The following is a 20,856-nucleotide window of genomic DNA, read 5'->3' as shown; positions in this document are numbered from 1 at the left end:
AAAGCCAACAATGACAGGCAGCGCCTGCCGCCAAGAATTAGCCCGTTAACCTGCGTTCGTCAGCTGTAACGCGGTCAGCTCCGTACACTGCTGCAGCCAGGCGCCCGGCCGGCCTGGAGGGGAGGAGACAACCTCCCAATCTCCCCTCCAGGCCCAGAAGCCTATTTTCTTTAGTGCTAAAATTCACACAGGCTCTTAGTTCGCTTTCCTTGGTTTAATTTCTTATGAATACAGAAGTCAATGGCTCTAAGCCAATTTATTAACTGAGAATCATAAACCTGATTTATTAACTCACTTACGCCAAGCTAGCCACAAAAGGCCTTTTGTAGAAAAGTCAAAACCAAGTCTCGACTAAGAAGCAGTCAGGAAATTATTTTAATATGGGATTTCAATCATATACCAATTATAATCTCCTTGGAATTTGTTGCCTTTTTCCTTTTCTCAGCTACTGTTTTCTCCCAACACATGCAGGCGAGCGCTCTTTGAAAAATGCTTTCCTCTCAAATATGGGAATCAAAGTTTGATGGGGGGGCCAGGATACGCCCCGTGGGATGCTCTCCATCCGCATCAGCGGAGTTACACTGGTCTTTAGCTGTGCTGCTCGCCAAATGGGGCCGGGTAAATCTTCATTAAGGCATAAAGTTAAACCTACGGAACTGATCTTTTCTTCTAAGAACAACGTAACTTTCTGGCTTGCTGAATGTTTTTTTTTTTTTTAAAGCCTCGCCACAAGACGCTTGTTTCCTGTGGAAGCTAACAATAAATACGAAAGTTAATTGTGTGCCAAGGGGCTGCCCCCCACCCAGCCATCTCCTCAATGTGGGCACATTGCACAAGAGACACACTCTTTTCAGAGAGATCTACCAAAATTTACTGTTAATAATTTTGACTAGTGAGAATCAGTTTGAGAGCGCAAAAGGAAGACTGAAACCTGTTGGAAATTCTTATTATAACGAATGAAAGCTGGAAACAGCGTATTTAAACTCCATAACAAATTAACTTGGGGGCCTATTTCAGAAGGAAGAGGAGGAAGACAAAATAGCACGCAAATGCACGGGTTTTGGTCTTGGGTTGATTTGCTATAGAGACCGGAAACCTGCCATGCTTTTCCATGATCTGCAGCATTCGTTACTGCTGGGAGTGAACACCTCGTACCCAAGGGCATGGAGATACTTGGAAACACCAAAAGGTTCCTTAAGAACATGAACCGTGGTGCTAGTGGGAGGCGAAAACAGAAACTCATTAAAAATAAGTGACCCAGATTTCCTGATCAACTAACATCAATGTTATTTTGTATATCCAGAGACCTAGCAGGTCATGATGGTATTGTCCCCAGCTGTACACAAGCATACGGGAAGTGACAGGTCACAGTCATTTATTTCCAAGTATTTTTGCAGCTCGGAAGTTTTGGGAGAATCTACCATTTCTGTTTAATCTAGAAATCATTTATCGTCTAAGCTTTCCTGCCGCCACAGGAGATCACACTGCCAGGCGGGGGAAACAAAGCCAGCCAGACCTTTCCAACAGCCCGGGAAGAGTCGGAGGGGACTTTGCTGCTACCCTCAATGGGCAAAGGACCCATCCCCAAGGTAGCACACACACATCTGTGGCCACCTGAAGATGTAAAAAAAAAAAAAAAAGACAATTTAAAACCCATACATATACAAAAATATCTATATAAAAATATACGTATGTGTATTTATACACACACAATATGTATACACATACACACACGGTTATTAGTCCAGGATGCTAAGTCATGGGCAATAAGGAAGGAGGACAACTGCTACAGTCTTAAGAAGTTGCTGAGGTCAGCTCTACATCAGCCTGAAAAAGAATACTTGTCACTGCTTGTTGTCACCTCAATAATTCCTATTCGTGCCTCAGCGCTGGTGCACATGGGGAATACGGTCTCCTAGCAGAGAGGCTCCTTATTGAGAGCAAAATTGGGACAGATTAGATTTTTCCTAAAGTTCAGTAGGAGCCAAAGCAGTCCTCAGGTACAAGTGTATATGCGTGCAACGCACCATGAGAAATACAGCGAGCAACGAGAATCCCTGAATAAATACAAAGTTCTGCATGATTCACCCACACGCACGCACACACGTGCTTACTGAATAACAACAACTGTATGTTTACACTTGTCCACACAATCACATGGCCAAGGAGTTTGAAAGGGTCTTAATGTGTAAATATGGGGTTTAAGTACATGTGGGGCTGGGAGAGAAATAACATTTCCCTGCATAGAAATTGCTTTGCTTTTGTTCCTTAAAAAGAGCTTTAGATTCTTCCCTGTTCCAAATCAGGCCATTTCTGTAAACAGAATAGCTGTAAGAAAAAAAAAATAAATAATACTTTGAATCAAAACTTCGTTAGAAGTTGAAATTAAAGAAACAGTCGTAGCGTAATGTAAATTTGGAAACCAAACGTCACGGGGAGCGGGGCAGAAGACTTTCATCCCATTTCAACAATTTCAAAACATTTCCCCTACAAGTGTTTTTGAAATGGAAAAAATTTGTAAACAAAACTTTTACTGCCAGAAACAGCAATTTTGCCAAGTCAACATTTTCCAATAAAATAACACTTCATCAAAAGAAATGCCCTTCCAGGCCTACCTGTAAAGGCAATTTTGCGCCTAAAATGGCCAACATTTATTCCCTTCTGCTGAAGCTGCGCACAGTTGATGCAACAAGGCGACACGCAGCGCCGCAGCAACCAGCTTTGGGTGTTTATGTCCAGAATCAGCTCTTGCTTCACACGAGGAGAGCAGAGACCTACTCGGAGACTTCCAAGACTTCACATTTCAGGTGTATTTTCTCCTCCTTTTTCTTGTGGGATTTTGAGGTTCAGATCAGTTTTTGGACCAATCGTCAACCCAGGAGAAGAAAGCAGCATGCCGTTTAGAGAGACATGAGCATCATCTCTCGCCATCTAGTTGTACAGAAGCTTTGAACCAATATTTAACCTGACTAAATTCCCAAATCCTGGATCCAATTCATCCATCCTTCAGGAACACCCCAGCATGGATCGATCTTTACAAAAATAAACGTAAATCCCCGGGAGGGCTGCGCGGCCGTACCCCATCCCGCTCACGCTGCACCAGCTGGCAGCAAGAGGGGAAGCAAAACCTCCCAGGTCTCCTGCTAAAATGCATGTTATTTCACAAACGCTCACTACAACAGTTGAACTGTGTCCTCAGTGGGACATATCACATTGAAAAAATAAGCTAACATGACATTAAACATGGTTTTGCCTTTGGCATGGAAAGGGAACTGTATCTGAGACGTGCAGGCTGGCTGTCAGGACCAACCACAACGACTAGGGCTGCAAAACCTTCCTTCCACCTCACACCCGGAGATGGCTGCAAATCCCACCTCAGGTTGTATTAAAATGCGTTTTTCTTTTTATACGCCATTTCCATGGGCAGGTGCACGTTGGTCTTCAAGCCTGCACTCGCTTTCCAGCTGCATAAGAAACCCCTGACACTCGTGTGTGGGAATGAGGAGGATGCGACTTGCACGTTGGTCCTGGCAGGATGGGATGGAGCTTGAGCTGAAGTGGAAGTGGGTGCAGGCATGGCCACATTGGGAAGGACAACCTCCCCAGGGAGGCTGCTGGTGGGAATTTCCCGGCCTCAGGATAGCAACAGCAGAATAAATTTCTTTCTAAAAGTAACCTCCTCCACACTGGTAGCACTCAGGTGACTATCACTGCAGTGACTCCATCCCTGTGACTAGCTCCAGGACATGTGTGCTGTTCCCCATGGATGCAATGCCCACTGGGCCAGATGACAGCAGGAGCCGGGGGGGGGGCGGGGGGAAATAAAAAAGAGTAGGATGGAGCCATTTGACTTAATTACTTCTTGGGCTGACAGCAGCAGAAACACTCCGCAAATACCTGGTCTTCGTGTTTGAGGTCAGGGAAGAGATGACAGCAGGGACAACTATGCCACCACAGGAAGCTTGAGCTGCCGACGGAGATGGGAAGCACAAGGGAAGGCTGGGGTTTAGCGCAGCCCCCGCTGCCTCCCCAGGGCAGGGAAAAAAACTTGTTGCATTTACGCGTCTCTACAACAAAATAAACTATATCAAGGCACCAGAGGCAGGGCCCCGGCGGGACCCACCGCCTGCCCTCAGCGGCTCTCCGGAGGAATCGGGAGGCAGCAATAATGGTTCACCCCCACGTTTTCGCAAGTGCTTTTTGAAGCACCTGCAGCCAGGCTTGCCCCACTTCCTTCCAAATAGTCTGAATAGTTAATTTTTTTCCTAGAAATGGTTTAAAATGAATCTTTTATGTTATTGTGGCTTTCTATAGTAGAGAGCGGTTGTCTCAGCATGCTTTCAGGCTGATGAATTCTTAGTTTAGAGAAACAGAGCTGTTGAATTATTATTAAATTATACGAATCCATCATGGCAAAAGAAAAAAAAGTAAAATCCAGTCTTGGTTTAAATCAACAAGAAGAGGCGATTGAAAAGGAACAGAATGATCTCTTAGAAGTTTCTCTGCTTCTTTCTAAGAGATACATATTGAAAGTTTCAATATAAATCAGAAAAAGTTTTTCAACATGACCATTTCAACAATTGCCAGAAGAAAACATTCTCCTTGGCAGGGCTGAGACCAGCGCTGAGCCCTTCTGGCTCTCCAGCAGCATTTGTCTGGAGGCTGTAAAGCTGTAACCACACAAGGTCCCTGGGGATGGACACTATCATACTACGCAAACAAAGTTTTATTCACATTTATCAGCTGTAGCAAAGGAACAAGGACCTGGTTTATGTGTGGTCAGGTTCTCAAACAAATATAGAAATATATATTCAAGCTATCTATGAAAATAAACATCTGGCAGCTCGGCCAAAACCAATATACAGAGGGATGTCTGCTCCCCACGTTTCTATCTGCAGTGCAGTGGAGCTGCATCAGATGGATTTAACTGGAGCGTCTGCTGCACTCTCCTCGATTTTACTCCACAATTGCAGAAAAGTTCGAAGAAGATCATAAGTTGTTATTAATGACTGATATTTTTTTTCTTTTTTATTTTATAATGCTTGGGTTTCTGCTGGCCCTGCATTGATTCCCTGGCAGCTTTCCACTTCGTCAGGGGGAAGCTCAGGTGGCACTTCCAGATGTGTCACAGCACAAGGGCAAGCATCACTTTTCAGAAGCTCTTGCATGAAACAGGGAGAAGGGAGCGAAGGGCAAGGGCATGCTCAAGCCCAGGGCTGCCTCCTAGATTTTTGTATGGGCTAAAGAGGCATCTCGGACAACATTTACATACATTTACATCTGCATATGAGAACCAAATTAATTGGTTGACCTCACCAGCCAACGGTTCAATTCATTGCTTGGTTGAATGCTATACTCTACTAAGGGCTTTAAGGAGTACGATAATATTTAAGAAACAACAGATTAAAAAAAAAAAAAAAAAAAAAGACTCAAAGCTACCTGGTGGCTATTCCTACAGCCCAAGTGCTAGGAAAACGGGGTTTAATGAAGCCAGCTGGGGTCCATCACCACCCGCCATGAGTAATCCCTGATGCTTCAGAAGCAAAAATATCTCAGAAGACATATGATGCACCATGAAATATACCACTGATGGAAAAGAGTAGGGAAATGCCTGTCTGCCCTTCCACAGAGGTGAGTCCATAGCCAATCAGCACAAAACAACCGATTTTCTTTCCCCAGAGTTTAAAAAAAAAAAAAGTTTAAAATACTGGTGATCAGAAAGTTGCACTGACCTTTTTGAAAACCCAGCTGCGTATCTGCTATAGCAATGGGCAGTAGAGTACAGCCTCCTTGCTGCACAAAAATCTACTTGGTCCCCATTCATTCTCTCAACACTCAAGAACCTAACAGTATAAAATTTCGTCTGCTGCTTTCCAACGTGTAGAGGCAATTGCAAACTCCACGTGGCTTTCTAGGTACATTCCTGTCTGTTTTCCTTAGAAAGAGCAATGCCCACCGCATCCCTCCAGCAGCACTTCAGACCTAACAGCAGAATGTAAACAGCACTTCTCCCCGGCTGAAAGGGGATCGGTGCTTTCCCGTTTCACAAGACAGGAAAAAAAACACAAACCAAACCACCCACCAGATACCAAAATGACAGAGGCGTATAATTAAAGTAAACAATTAGCCCAAATAAAAATTCCCAGTGAGGCCAGTCTGAGGTTCCACCCAGTCCAAGGGCACACTGAGCGCTCAGGGGACATGCCCAAGGCTGGTGGCTGAGGTTTGATCATCCCTGACCCTAAAATGCAGGCACCATCCATCAAACGTGTGGGACCAGTGGGCAACGCATGGACACACCCACATGCAGGGAACAAGCCGGTGCCCACCTCCCATCTAGCACGGCTGTGGGTTTTCTTACATATTGTTGCTAATTTACAGTCCCCCTGTGATGGGATAATAATGGGTCTGAATGCTAAAAGGGAGAAGTGGAAGGACTGATAAAACATGCAACATCAGTGGGTGTTCAGAGGGTTGTGGGGTTTTTTTCTGGGAATTTTTTTGGTTGGGTTTTTGGTTTTGGTGGGGTTTTTTTTGTGTGTGTGTGTGTTTTTTTTTTTTTTTTTCTTTTTTGAGTTTTGGTTTATTTTTTGGCTTTTATAAAATCCTTCATATCCAGCACATAGGGATGCAGGAAGCCCCCCATCCCACAGCCCACTAGGTGAAGGTGATCAGCCTTGTTATTGACGGGTTCCCATCCAACCCAATGACACCCGCGGGCGCCCAGCAATGTCGCTGGGGACAGGCGATGCTTACCGGGTTCTCCACGCCGGCCGGGCTTCCCCCGCCTCCCCGGAGGGCCTGCGGAAAGCAGAGAGCAGAGGGTTAGTGATGCCCCGTGGGCAGTGAGTTCAGGAGAGGACCCGCCACATGTCCTTCCCTTCTGATCCAGACCTCCTCCTGTCTTCCCCTTTCCCAGCCACTGAGAAAAATAGTAGGCTGCACATCTTAAATACCACTTTTTTCACAAAACATATCATTTTGGTGAAAAAGTTGAGGCCAGGCTCCTAGGCAAGCTGGGAAGCGGGTTTTGAAGTTATTGGTGTTGTCCACATAGTAGATGGAACCAGGTTTTAGACGCTCCAAAATTCTGAAAAAAGAAGTTTGCAGAGCGGCTGGCAGTCCTACACACTCCACACAGGCTGCATGTGGCTGTTACAGCCTTGCAAATCACAATATTTAAAGTATTAAAATGAGGAACAGAAACCTTTTGTTACTAATCGTTATCTGAGTCAGAAAAAGTTTTTGTGAAGACCTAGACACCCTAGATCTGATCATACGTTTACAATTTCAGACCCAGGTTTCAGATATAAAACTTGCTTGTGTTCTTACCCTTCTGTGTAGCAATGGCTGAGTGATTGATAAAATAAATGACAAAATACCCTTAAAATCAAGAAAAAAGGCACTTAAACAATATACACAGATGCCGAATGCTGCTCCAGCACACGTTGAGCATGCAGCTCCCCGACAAAGCCGTGATGCCGTGTCCTTCGTGTCGTTTGCTGACGTACTGCAGCCCTTCAGCTGGAGCAAGGCTGCCCTGCCCAGGACCCGCCAGCATCCACGCTCCTGCAGCACGCACATGGCCAAATGGGGACAAAAAACCTGCTTTTGTAGCCTCCTGCAGCAGGTCAGCTGGCTCCAGGGGAGCATTTGCTGAGTGACAGCAATGCTAACAACGAAAAGCAAAAGCTCACTTTATCTATGAAACCACACTGCTCCCTCTCTTTTCTGCTACTATTTTTTTTTAGCTTTAAGGGAAAGGGTTGATAAACAATGATTATTAAATATTTCTGCCCTCCTATCAAGATTTCCTTCTGTATAAACATCCCCGTGCCCATACATGTAGTTGCATCTCCAGCCATGGCCTGGAGTTTTTCCTCTTTAAAGTCAGGATAAACTGTTAAGAGCCAGGATAAACTGTCCAGCGCTCCCTCTCCCCAGCCCATCCGTACGTCCCCAGCAGACACCCCAGCCCTCGCAGGTGGCTACAGCAGGAGCTCCAAAAGCCTCCTGTGCTCCTCTCGCCATGGGGATGGCAACTTGCAGCCAGAAACTTGAGGTGCCCTTGCAAGGGCTTGGTAGAAAACGTCTATTGGAGCTCCCAAAGCTACTTGCTTGCAAATTGCTATGGGGGAGAGGAAAAAAAAAAAAGAGAAAAAGAAAAGCATGTTTTCAGCCTCCTTAATTAATGAAAATAGGTAAATGATTATGCTGCATTACACCCAGGAGGAACACTCCCTTCCACCTTGAAGTCAAGCTGCTCCAGAGGGGAACCACGACTCTGATAAAGCACCTTTTCCAACATCAGAGACCAGATGTGACCAAACAATTAAAGCTAATCTACCTGTACCACTCTCTTGCCTAATTATGGTGGTCTGACCCCCGGGCTGCAGCCTCCCCAAGCTCCCACTGCTCCCTGGGGTGCGGGGGCTGCTTTAAACACCAGCCTGGCTTAATCCTTCTGTGTCTTGAGATGGACTCCTCCTGGATGCATTTAATCTAGGGCAACTCGGTAACGATTTTACTTTACCTCTTCTGCTAGCAGTGATGAGAAAGCCCAGGGTCTCTTAGGGAGGAGGAAATGTCTTAATGAAGCTGTACGAGAGGGAGGCCAAATTTTTAAACAAGTGACTAATGAGTTGGTAGCGATGCTTTTAGGCAATTTAGAGGGGGCATGATGTTGTAGGGCGAATGCACGGAGCTCCCACATAAAGCTCAGGTTGGAGCCTCTCAACTGAGAATGTGAGAAACCTGCGAGAAACCAAATATTTTGCTTAAAAAGAAATTTAAGTGATTTTTTTTTTTTTTTAAATTTAAAGGATTTCTTAATGCTTCATGCCAAAAGGGAAAAATTGACTATTGCCTACACTGCCACAGGTTGGTCGGAGAGGTGGTAGATGCCCCATCCCTGGAAACGTTCCAGGACAGGTTGGAGAGGGCTCTAAGCAGCCTGATCTAGTTGAAGGTGACCCTGCTTATTGTAGGAGGGTTGGACTAGGTGGCCTTCCAAGGTCCCTTCCAACCCAAACTGTTCTATGATCTTGTAATTCTTTCTGTCCAGTCTTCAAAGAAATCTGGAAAATGGTTGCAGCACATGGAATCACAAGTATAGCATGCTTGTGGCAACCATGAGATAAAGAAAAGTTGGGGGGGGGGGGAAATCCATACTCAACTGTTTTACTTGCCGTTTTTATCTGAAGGAAATTTGGTTAAAAAAAAAAAAAGCAGTATTTCGGAAACATCATCTAGAACCCTATTGCCATTCAATAGCTGAATATGGAAACATCTGAGTAGAGAAAATTTTAGTGGGGATTAAAAGGAAGAACATCACACCCACTATCCAGTTTGGGCAAGATTTGTGAGTCACACTCCTGTGATGCAGATGTGGGCGAGCAGAAGGACAGAGACCTCCCGGCTCCCCGCAGCAAGAGGACGGCACCCAGGAGTAACCCAGGAGCTGTTAACGCCGTCTGCAACCTCGTCCTGCGCAGATGTGATTAAGCCCATGGTCTGCATGCTTGGAAATGATTATTTTAGCAATTTCTAGCCCATGCTGGGGGGTCAGCTTTGGATACTCCTAAAAGAGCTGGGCCATAAAGTGAATCCATATTACACCTCTCATTTCCAACCCCAACAAAGGAGGAGACTACAAAGGAAATTAAGAAGGCCTGGGAATTTGTTTGAAGATAAATGTTCACTGTAAACTGTTACCCAATGACTCCATCTCCTAAGACCTTGCAGTTTGATGCTTGTTCAATATAATTAAGATTTATGTTGCATTAATGTCAATTGGGTAATAGCTGAGCCTTTTCTTCTACCCGTGCCAGCTCCCCTGTATCAGTTCTGGGAGTTCTTTATTTACATTGTTATGAAAGACAGTTTTGGAGAGGAGAATGAATACAAAGCATAAACCACTCTGTTCTTAAACAACTTGTCACGTTCAAGCTAAACAGCCTTAATCCAGCGCATAATATGCAATTTCTGACAACACCATGAGCTTTCCAGTGAGATGACAGATTTAGTAACCCAAAGACAAAGGAAGGGAATTAAAAATATTGCTATTTGGAAGCATTATGAGGAAGAGCTGATGGGTGTATCTAAAGAATAGCTACTCAGAAACAAGGTAAAAAGTTCACAATAAATAAACTCAATTGACTTAGCTGTTCTCTGAGTAGTAGCCACTTATGTCATCTACTGTGGGCGAGTAAATGAAATATTAAAAATCAAAACCACTTTTAGTTCATGTAAAATACCGTTAAGAGCCAAAACCAAGTACTCATCCACAGCGCAGTTTAGTTACCCTTATTTGAACTAATTTCCCCATTGCAAATTGGGTAACTGCAAATTGGACTGCTCAATGAACTCTGTAATCCATCAATACCAGGAAAACAGGTCTGTGGCACTACCTGTGCTTATCATCTTTTTACCCTTCATAATTAAATCAAATTTGGTCCTTGACCCATGTTCCCAGGCTTGGGAAGCTACTCCGCTGGCTCCTGTCCCTTCAGCTCGATGGGCAAATTGCTGCCTGCCTTACTGTTGGGCTTCATAAGGTAAATCAATATTCATCAAGAATAAACTGGGTTTTAGACACCGGCAAGAAAGAGAGCGTGATACCACTGCTCAACGAAACCTCACTGAAGATAGCTGATGCTTTTTAAATGTTACACCAGCAAAGCACATTTTTACCCAAGAACGTGGGGCACCAGGCTTGAGCTGTCTTTTCACTTACACTTCTACGCCCTTTTCCAGTGAGAACATACACAGAGACGTATTAACCATAAATCTGCGCCCATCTCTTTCTTCAAGACACGGGCTGCTGGGGCTCTCGAGGATTTTTTTTTTGGGGGTACGTTGATACAAAGAAATAGTGGGGAACAACATTCACATACAAAACGACCAAGCAAAATGAAAACCAATCTCACTAGATATTTTGAAGTCAGGGGATTTTTTTTCCCTTGCAAGCATGACACAGTGAGCTGATGATTTTGTGACCTCTTAATCACAACTGTTGAGCTTACTTTTAGGGCCCGATTTTCTAGATGAACTCATATCTAACTCATCATGCTCTAACATGGGATTAAGTTTTACACCATTTTGGAGGGTCTACCCATTCATGTGCTTGCACTTAATTTCTTTTTTTTTTTTTTTTTCCTGAGCTTGATAGGGTTTAGATTCTGTTTCTCCTTCTTCCCTATCGGCATTTTTCAAGTTGCCTTCAATATATCAGTGGGTTTTTTTCAGTTAAAAATGAGTCAACCAGAAGAATAGCTTGAACAAATTGGTTGGTTCAGTTACTCTCAGAAAAGTGGATTTTTTTTTTTTCTTTTTTTCATATGGCTTCACTTAGAAGGAAGGAGAACTTCGCAGCAGCATACCACGGGGTCTGGTATCGAGCACGAGGAAGCCACAGCCCCGGTCTAGCTGGCTGCTCCCGCACAAAGGCCAATTTACTTTCTTGTTCCCTGGGGAAAAGGTTTATGGTTCATGGGCAGAAGTCAGATTCTGCGATGCTTGCTCAGCTGATATTCATCAGGTATTTAAGTCGGGCTGTGGGCTCCGAGACCGCAGATCTAAGATTAAACAGTTTTGGGTCACAACACTTTGCGTGAACCTTTTTGGCTTTGGATTCCAACGAACCCAAAGATTCAAAGCAAATACCAGATGCAGATTGGAAACACGCAGCACCTACAGTCTACAGAAGTTTTCCAAATAAAACAAAAAATACCTAGATTCATTTCAAATTTGGCCCGTGTGCCCCGAAAGCTCTCTGAAATCCAGGGCTACGTTTTATGTTAGTAGAAAAACCACCCAGAAAGCAACCTCTGGTTGTTAGCTGCGGAAAGCTCCTTGCAGTTCAATACATGATCCAGTTGCTTTCAAGATGCAGAACGAGCAACAAATTGTTTTCCTTCTTATACCTCCTCGCGGCCTTTCTGAGTAGGGATGCACACAAGCATCCTCCTCACAACGTATCGGGGAGCTGCGCTTAACCTTGGGGAAGAAAAGTCCTGCTCTAGAAACCAAACCGGAATATTGCTAGTATTATTGGAGTAATAAAGGGGCAACATTTAAGGTATCTTTCTTGCTAGAGCACCTCAGGACCTCACCACTAAGGATTTACAGTCACAAACTCTTTCGCCTACAGCTGAGCTAAAAGGAGGCATTCCCAGTGACGGGATGGGGTACACAGCTGGGGGGGCACAGTCTTAAACCCTCCCAATAAGACGGGGCAGAGCAAATCCACGTCCCAAATCTAACATTCGCCAGCACCAATGAAACACACACACAAGGTATATTAGCTTGAAGTGGCACAACTCTTCAAGACCAGAGGCAAATTTGGGGTGTTTAAGTGTTTTCCCTTAATAATATCCAAAGGAGGCCCCTCTTCCCTTGGGTGGATGCTTGTTGAAAAGGTAAAAAAAAAAAAAAATACTCAAGCTCATTCAGAGTGAAATGATGTATACATGCACACTGAAACCACTCAAAGTCCTGATTATGCTCCATTTAAACCAACTGAGATGGTGCCGCTCGCTCAGTGCTCTGCATTTCCCTCCCTCCCCCCTTAAATCATTTGTTCTTTTTTTTCCCCACACCCAGAGACAGTTTCTTCAAACAGTCAAGCGCATACAGCTCTTTTGTTTAGTCACCAGGGCACGAAGATAAACTGAATTTGAGATATAAATTAAGAAGTGACTGGAATAAAGCCACAATTGCACTTACATCAAACATGGGATTTTTTTCCCCTGTTGTTATGGCTGGTCTTACTCAGGCCATTTCCAGATAATACGCTGGCACAGCTGCAGCACAGTGCAGGGCAGGAGCAGATGTACGCAGTATACCCCCCCTCTATTTTTAAAACAAGAAGATGCATATTTTGGCAGCTGTGGGGGCTGCTATATGCAAGGTAGGAAGGTTTCCATGGCAGATTTCAGTTTCTCACATCTGCACCGAGACAGCTGCTTCAGTATGAGCCCTGGACTGAGATGGTAACTTTGAAAGTCTTTCAGAAAGTAAGCATTTATGTACAAACACGCACACGTATTCAGTTTCACGTTTCTTTATGAGAACAGTGACCATGTCTGTGCTTCGTACCCATATGCTCCTACACACTCAAAACACCTAGAAAGGTTAAAAAGAAACATCAGCAAGTCAGTCTCTTCTTTTTAGACACTTAATGGTTAGGCAAGTCAGGCACAGTTTCATCCATATGACGTAGAAAACGAACATGGACTCTTCTTTCTGCTACGGATACAAGCTGGATACACCATATAGTGATATAGGTGGGGAACAGAAGTGACGGCAAACTCACACTGGTGTCCTCTGGTAGCATTTGTCTGAAATTCCTCACCCTTACAGCATCTTCAGCACTAGATTACTTAAAGCATCACTGCCTGAAACAGAGGAGCAAACTGATACCATCCCTCAAGGTCTGGTTTCTCAGAAAGCATTTGTAAATTAGGCTTTTTCCTGCCCAAATAATTGCTAACACAAAGCCAGCTCCGGGAAGGAGCAAGAAGTCACCAGTGACCAAGTTGCACAGAGGTATTCAGCAGATGAAGATGCGCATTGCTCTGCTTGAGTCATGAAATTTGCCCCTGTGAAAAACCAGCCTGTTTACAAACACAAGGAGCATATGAACATGTTGGGAGTGCCTCTACAGCACATGATAGTTGCTTATTTCTTACAGAAATAAGATAATTTTATTTTTTCCAAGAACTGCAAGACACTTCTATAAGGTAAGCAAGATAATGAAGCACTTATTGCTTCCTTTGGTTTTCAGTTACAATCTCACATTTAAACAAGTTTGACATGTTGGATTACAAAATCTCTTGTGAAACATTCAGATCTGACACAAAGTACTTGGGGTTTGATGAATTGCATTTTTGGAGCACGGAAGTGCTCAAAGCTAATGCGCATTATCTACAATCAGAATTAGCCATTCCAGAGCCAGGATCCCACAGCACACACACACAAAAAGACGAAAATATTCTTTGTCATTTTTAATATTATTCAATATGGAGAAATTGCAAGACAAAAGAAACCAACAAGTCAAGATTTTGAGAGCAGCTGAACAATGTGGTTTCTCATATATCCAGAAAAGATCCCAGTAACTATAGAGAAATGTATACATTAGAGACTTTAAGCAAACAATCATATACTTTGTATTTAAATGTTATTCTTGCACGAACACATTTGCGGACATAGTCTATGGTTAATGCCCATTTTGGCAGGATTTTCCACCCTCTTTGTTTCTCAGCTTCCTAAAAAGGAGAGCACAAGCTGCCATGTGCAAGCCATAAAGCATCTGAGGGATGGGGCCAAGCCCATCCTAAGAGCAAGCCCACAACCATCACGCTAATATCACCAACAGATTTCGCTTCCATGTTACAAATCAAGTTTAACATAAAAATCAAAGTTTTCCTGTTTCGAAACTCATCCAACGCTGCAGTATTACATGTCACAATTTCAGCATCTTTAAAAAAAAAAAAAAAAAGCTGTTAAATTCTTCCTCCTGTGGTCTTCAAAAGAAACATTTTTCCCCCTGTTTAATCCTCTCTTTCCCCTGCAAGTTTTATGCATGCAGAAGGCATTTCCTCCACCTCTTTAAGAACTACCTTGTTCTGTACACGTTGCCCCATGCGCAACATCATCTTTATAAAGAGAGACCAGGAATAGCCTGTCAAACAAAGATGAAGTCAGCTTCTGGAGCTGTTTCTGTTTCCATTGTCTGCATTAACCCTGGGCCGGAGCTCCACAATGCCATATGCTTCACCAGACAGAGCAAAAGCACATCTTAGTGAAACAAAACCCAAACAAACCCCACACAGCAAAATCCCTTCTGTGTGGGATGAGGAGAAAGTGCCAGAGCTAGGGATATTTCCTTCTACATGATGGTACCAGCAAGCCACCACACCAGCACATGCACATCCCAGCAGATGCTGCAGATCAAGGGAAACCACAGAGCACAGCATCAGGGATTTACGTTTTGCTCTGAATCAACTACAGCAGCCATTTGGTGCTTGTGTGCTCCTGGCCAAGCTACAAATACAATTTGAAAACCAAATGGCATCGTGTTAGTTTACCTTCCAAAAAGCCTGCAGTCTCCAGTAATCCAACCAGGTGATGAAGAACAAGCTTGCACTGATGAAGACTTTTAAAACATAAGTGAAGTCTGTACAAAACCAATCGTATCATTTTATCACAATGACAGCAGTGTCACACAAATAAACATCTATAAACTCTGGATACTATCGAGGTTGGTTGTTTCAAAATAATTTTACCCGATATAAAATATCCAGTGAAGCTACAACACTGCCTTCAACAGAGTTAAGTGATGAAAGATGGACACAGGTGATCCTTCTCCCAAACACCCGAAAATCGATGTGTGAATTCACACTGCCTTTAATTATTCAACAAGAAGTCCATCTAAGAAAACGGACCATCTGCAAGCAGCCAGTTGCTGACACAAGAAAAAAGAGAAAAAGTTCTGTCTCGCATGCAGCGACCCTTCTCTTGGCGTAGCTGTCTAAGGGGCTCCTTGAGCAGGGATGGGGCATACAGCTTCAGGACACTGCATCTCACCCAGCATGGTGGATCGGGAAGCATGAACATGTGCAGTTCTCTCTGAAGCCAGGCAACCACGGCTGATGGTCTCAGGAGAGGATTTTGCAAGATGAACTACGCTGCAGCACAGACTCATACGTTACATGATTGCTGACTGCCTGTTATTCAATTTATTGTTCGTGCCAGTCATAACACACACAAGATGAATGATCTCTTTGACAACGCAATTTAAAGGAGACATGATTCAGCCATCAGGAACTCCACTCTCCCAGTAAATGTGTCAGTGGAACAACACTGGGAGAGGTACTCTGAGCAGTGCTCTTAAAATGCCACTCAGCACATAGGAAAGGGCTATTATTAACATTTTTGTGACCTCACAGAGATTGCAATTTGTCTGAGGACAGTGGCAACATGCAAAATGACGCTGTTCACTACCAGGAAAACGTCTTCTAACTGTCCACTGGTGGGATGGAAGAGCAACCAGAAGAAACACAGGTACCACACCGTGTGAACTGAATGGATGATTTAACGCATTCAGGAGACAAACCAGGTTACTTCAGGAATTTTTTCCACTTTCTTTGCGCACAAATTTTTATATTGCGCATATCACATCAATGCACCTAAACTCTTTAAACCTGTAGTTATTTTTTTAGGTAGAAAAAAAATCTCAGTAACAATGTAAACGTCCAAATACAACACATAGACATTTCAAAAGTCCTCATTTTTAGTTTCTATTAAACAATTTTTAGAACAAGTGTGTAAACCCTCTGGTTTGCCCTGTGATGAATAAGGCTGGGGTCACACCAAGATTTCTTTGGGTACCAGCTAAAGCAGTCACCACCACGGGAGAAGACATGACATTTCCTGGCCACGGCATTTTTCTCCTCCCTTCTGTTAATGTGCTTGCAATAAATCTTACAGGAACTTAAGAGCTAACCGTACACTTACAGCACAATTCATGTTTTTTTGAAATTAAAACCTTTTGTGAAAGCACACGTGCACGGCAGTGTATTTGAGACACACAGCCCATGCCTAACAGGGTTATAGGAAGTATTCCACCTTTTCCATAGCTAGGGAAATTCCCTCCTTGGTAATTTGACTTTTTTTTTCCCCCCCCGAAAGCGTGAAAATCAGTGGTCTAAGTTTAAACACCACTAGGCCACAACGTTTTTTATTATTTTAAACATTCCCTCCATCCTCTCAATAACATACAAGGGCAGTTGTATGGAGGAGGAACCAGGCACTGAAAACCAGCTGCCCCACATCTGTTAGCTTCTGGTTGTCCCCTGTATCTAGGAGCATTCAAGGTCCATAGAAACCTTTACTTAGTTCATTTGGGGATATTAACATCTGCCTTGTCCCAAATTAAGCTCTTCCCTGAGGACTGGGGGAGCTTCGATGCCAACAGGCTTAATCACAGCTAACACTCAGCTCTGGAGGGGGGTCTTGAGTTTGGGCCATGGTGGTCTCTCAGGCAGCCCTTGGGAAGGGGCGTCACACAGCGGTGGCCCAGGGAAAGCCTGGAGAGCAGCTGATGAAGAGCACAGCAAAAGGAGTAGCAGAAAAAGAATGAGAATAGAAGATCTGAGGAAAAAAGGAACAAAATAAATCAAAAGCCAATTACATTAATAGCCAAAAAAAGAGTCTTCAGGTATATTAAAATATCCCCATACATCATGCTGGACTAGCCTTGCAAGGAGGTATTTTCCTACTTGAGGTATCCTGGAGGACTGGAGGTGAGAAGTAGAATCTCAACCCCGCAAAGGCTTCCCGCATCAGGGTTGAAATTATAATGGAAAAAAATGTCAAATAAAATGATTTCACTCCCAGAGCAGCAGAAACAATGTACTTTGTTCTCACAAATTGGGACCAGGTAGGTTGGCACAAGGTCTTTGGCAAAGAAACAATTTAGCTTCAAATTTGAGACCAGAGCAATAGCATTAGATCACTTACTCAGACGTAAGTTGTGAGCAGCTGTTTGGCTTTTATTTCACACAAAAGCTTATACTGTAAAAGGAATTCCTGGCCCGTATTCAAATGCTATATTTGCTCATAAGCAGTGTTTCTCATTTTAGTCCTGATAATGCAATGAAATCAGTTATGAAAAGTTTTTACAAAAGAGATACAGAGGAGAAGAAAAGTATTTATTTTTTAAAGACTTTGGGTTTGTTGTGTGTTGAAATACAATATTTAGACCTTGACTTTTCACCATGCAGAAGGTTTAACCACCAAGCTTCTCTGCATTTTAACTGAGCATATAATTAAAGGTACAATCGTTTTCTCTCCCTGACGACCCTGGGCAAACACCAGATTTGCTGCGTGTAAACAGTTTGCTTTCCCACCCATCTGAAATCCTTCCAACAAAGGAATATATGAGCTTTTATGGAAAATATAGTTTCCATTATATAGACAGAACCAGCACGTGCTACAGTCATATTCACTCCTTCGAAAGAATACGGTGTTTCCTACAGCAAGCGTGAATGATCAAAACAATATAATCCTTTTTACTGTTGTGTATCTGACCTACATCGCACAGCTTCCAGCAGAAATACGCTGAGGCACTGGCAGTTAAAATTGCTAGCTGAGGTCTAAATGGCCACACTTAAGAGCTCTGATAAATAGAAGTAATTAATGACTAACTTAAGAGCAGCATTTGTGTCTCCATTTAAAGAATTAGGCTTCCAGCCATAACGTTAATCCACGTCAAGTCTGAATCCAATTAATAAGCAGGAGCATGATGGCTAATACAAAGGTATTGATAAAAAAACATTAAAAAAATAATAGAATAAAATCGAAGAGCGGCAGCACCCTCAGGCTAGACGCAGGCACCAACTGCACAACCCTCTGGACAACGCCATGAAATATAAAAGGCCATCCCAGAAATTAATTACAACCGCCATCAGAAGGAAAGATGACTCAAATATAAGATACCTGGCCACAGAGACACGAAATGTCTCTTTGTCATGCCCAGCCCTAAGTGACCGGGCTGCAGAGATCAGAGTTGGGGTGAAGGAGAGCTCGCTCCAGGCTGGGAACATGGATGCAAAGTATAGGGTTAGCAACAAGATGGAGTATAAAGCAGCTGTAGGAAGACCGGGGGGGGGGGGGGGGGGGGGAAGGGTATATCAGCACATACAAAAACGTAGTTGAGATACCAGAAAGCATGCTGACATGTCTTTGGCACATGCCGTGCCTCGGAGGTGGTTGGCACAAGGTGGGGAACAAGCGCAATTAATGAAATGGCACGAGCCAACACTCACAAAAGTTGCAAAGACAAACTCTGTTACAGCCCCTTTCTACCACCCTTTGGGCCTGCTCTGGCCCAGAGCTCAATGGCAATGGTTGTTTTTTATTCAAGTGCAAAGAGGGGATGATATATCGCTCACACATCTGGGGAATGTTTCAGTAACAACTTCATTTTAGAGCAAAGTCTTCTCCTGGGCCAACGCGTTGCACCAAGCTGCTTCCAAGCGCACGGCTCAGCTGACGGCTTTCCAAAATGCAAGGTACACTGTGGAGCTCCGCAAATGCATGTTAAATTTATGAATTACCAAAATTACCACTGGGATTTGTTTAACCATGTTCATTTGCTTACTGGATGCATCTTACTTGATTAATAGTTTGTTTTATTTGGCTGCTTCAGCATCACTAATCTTGCAAAGAGCTCAAAAAGCCATAATGAAGCAACTGACTTTGCTCTGCTGCTTCTTCCAGATGCTTAATTTGTTACCAAACAGCCAAATGCATCTTTCAGAGGTACTGAGACCATTTGCAGCTCCAAAGTTTCAATTGTCTATAAAGCAACAGGTCTATAAATCTTTTGACATAACAACTAAAAGCATTCTCTTTCCCTGTTTTAAAGTAAAAAAAAATATAAAATAAAAGCAGGATCAATAGGATAGAAAAGCAGCTGTGTGGGAGACAGTGTTTTATTATGATTTTTTTTAATAGCAAAAAGCATCTTAAAGATCAAACAGGAAATTTAAATTAGTTCTGACAATCCTGAAGGTGCAACTTTTTACCTCCAGTAACTTGAATTCCTATCATCTGTGCACTTTAGAGATCGGCTAAACAAGTGGTGGATTGGCAGTTTAACTTACCCAACGATATCCAGGAAAGGTTCAAAGGTTTAGCGGAGATGAGGTATTGTTGTTCTTTAAACATGGAGATAAGATGAAAAGAAAGAAGCAATTATTCTGAGCAAAGCTATCCAATATGTTACTAAGTTTGGATACTACCATCAGTTTCCACTTGTATTTTAAAGTGTCCAAGTCTGAGAAAAAATGGTGCAAAATATGATGGAAGCAGGAAACAAGGCCAGAGAAATAAGAAAGGGAAAGACAGAAAGCACCTGGCTCTTTCGTTGGTGTTAGGGACAAGTGCGGCGGTGGGATCGCGCGGACCGTCGCTGCAGACACAGGGGTAGGAGCAAGACGGTGTGTCCGTGTGCTACAGTAAGGGACAAGAGATTTGCAAAACAGAATCAACACTTAAGACTTCACTTCCCAAATATGTCAGTTTGGGGCTCAACTGAACCATTTTATCATTTTATGACCCATTTTGACCGTAGACCACTGTTTTCCCCATCATATACAGCAGGAAGACTGTTGCTAACTCTCCAAGTCTACCTTGTTCTTGAAAGACAGTAAAGAAAGGCAGGTCTCTCCCCAAAGGAGGGCAGCGGGGTTGGCCTTCATCTTTCATTGATTAATATACGATGCCTATTGCCGCATCTTGCCAAGTTTTTAACTAAAATCAGCCATGGATTTAAGGCGCAACACAATAAGGCGAATCCTGCTTTCAATTTTGCTTTCTGGATTCCAGGATACGCTTTTAAACTACTGATATACTGGATGTAATTTCACCTGAGGATCTAAGAGTACTTCAAGTAGAAACCTTGAGAGTCCTGCATAAGTATAGACATATTGCTGCCTAATTCTGAAATGGAGATAAATGAAGCCCAAGGAAGGGTAGTTAACCACGTATAAAAGTGTAATGGATGGAAGTTAACACAAAGCCGGGGGGGAAAAAAAAATAAGAAGAAATAATCTATATTCCAGTTTCCCTTCTCTGGGCTACCACCCTCCAAAACTGTTATCCACAAAGCCAGAATGAACAGCCATAAGCTGCTCTGGGTTTCATTAGCTGAATTCACACCGTTTTCAGGTACGTCCATGCGTATCCTGGAAAAGCCCTGCCTGCTGGTAGTGGCCACTGCTTCAGCCGGTATTTTTCTCCCCGCAGATGAAAATTTGCTAGCATATCTGACTCATTCCTCCACCAATG

At 43.4% G+C, this 20,856-nt stretch overlaps 1 protein-coding gene across 1 annotated transcript in view; it reads right to left on the bottom strand.

Moving 5' to 3' along the window:
- Positions 1-20,856, bottom strand: part of COL23A1 (collagen type XXIII alpha 1 chain) — a 194,784-nt gene that overhangs the window by 48,004 nt on the left and 125,924 nt on the right. Inside the window, exon 3 of the mRNA XM_054217601.1 lies at positions 6,757-6,801. Within this exon, the coding sequence (XP_054073576.1) occupies positions 6,757-6,801 (45 nt within the window). The remainder of the gene's footprint in view (positions 1-6,756; positions 6,802-20,856) is intronic.

Source organism: Rissa tridactyla, chromosome 11, assembly GCF_028500815.1.
Source record: "Rissa tridactyla isolate bRisTri1 chromosome 11, bRisTri1.patW.cur.20221130, whole genome shotgun sequence".
Taxonomy (NCBI): Eukaryota; Metazoa; Chordata; class Aves; order Charadriiformes; family Laridae; genus Rissa; species Rissa tridactyla.
The sequence above is the reverse complement of the archived record's forward strand: the minus strand, read 5'-3'. Positions and strand labels throughout refer to the sequence as shown.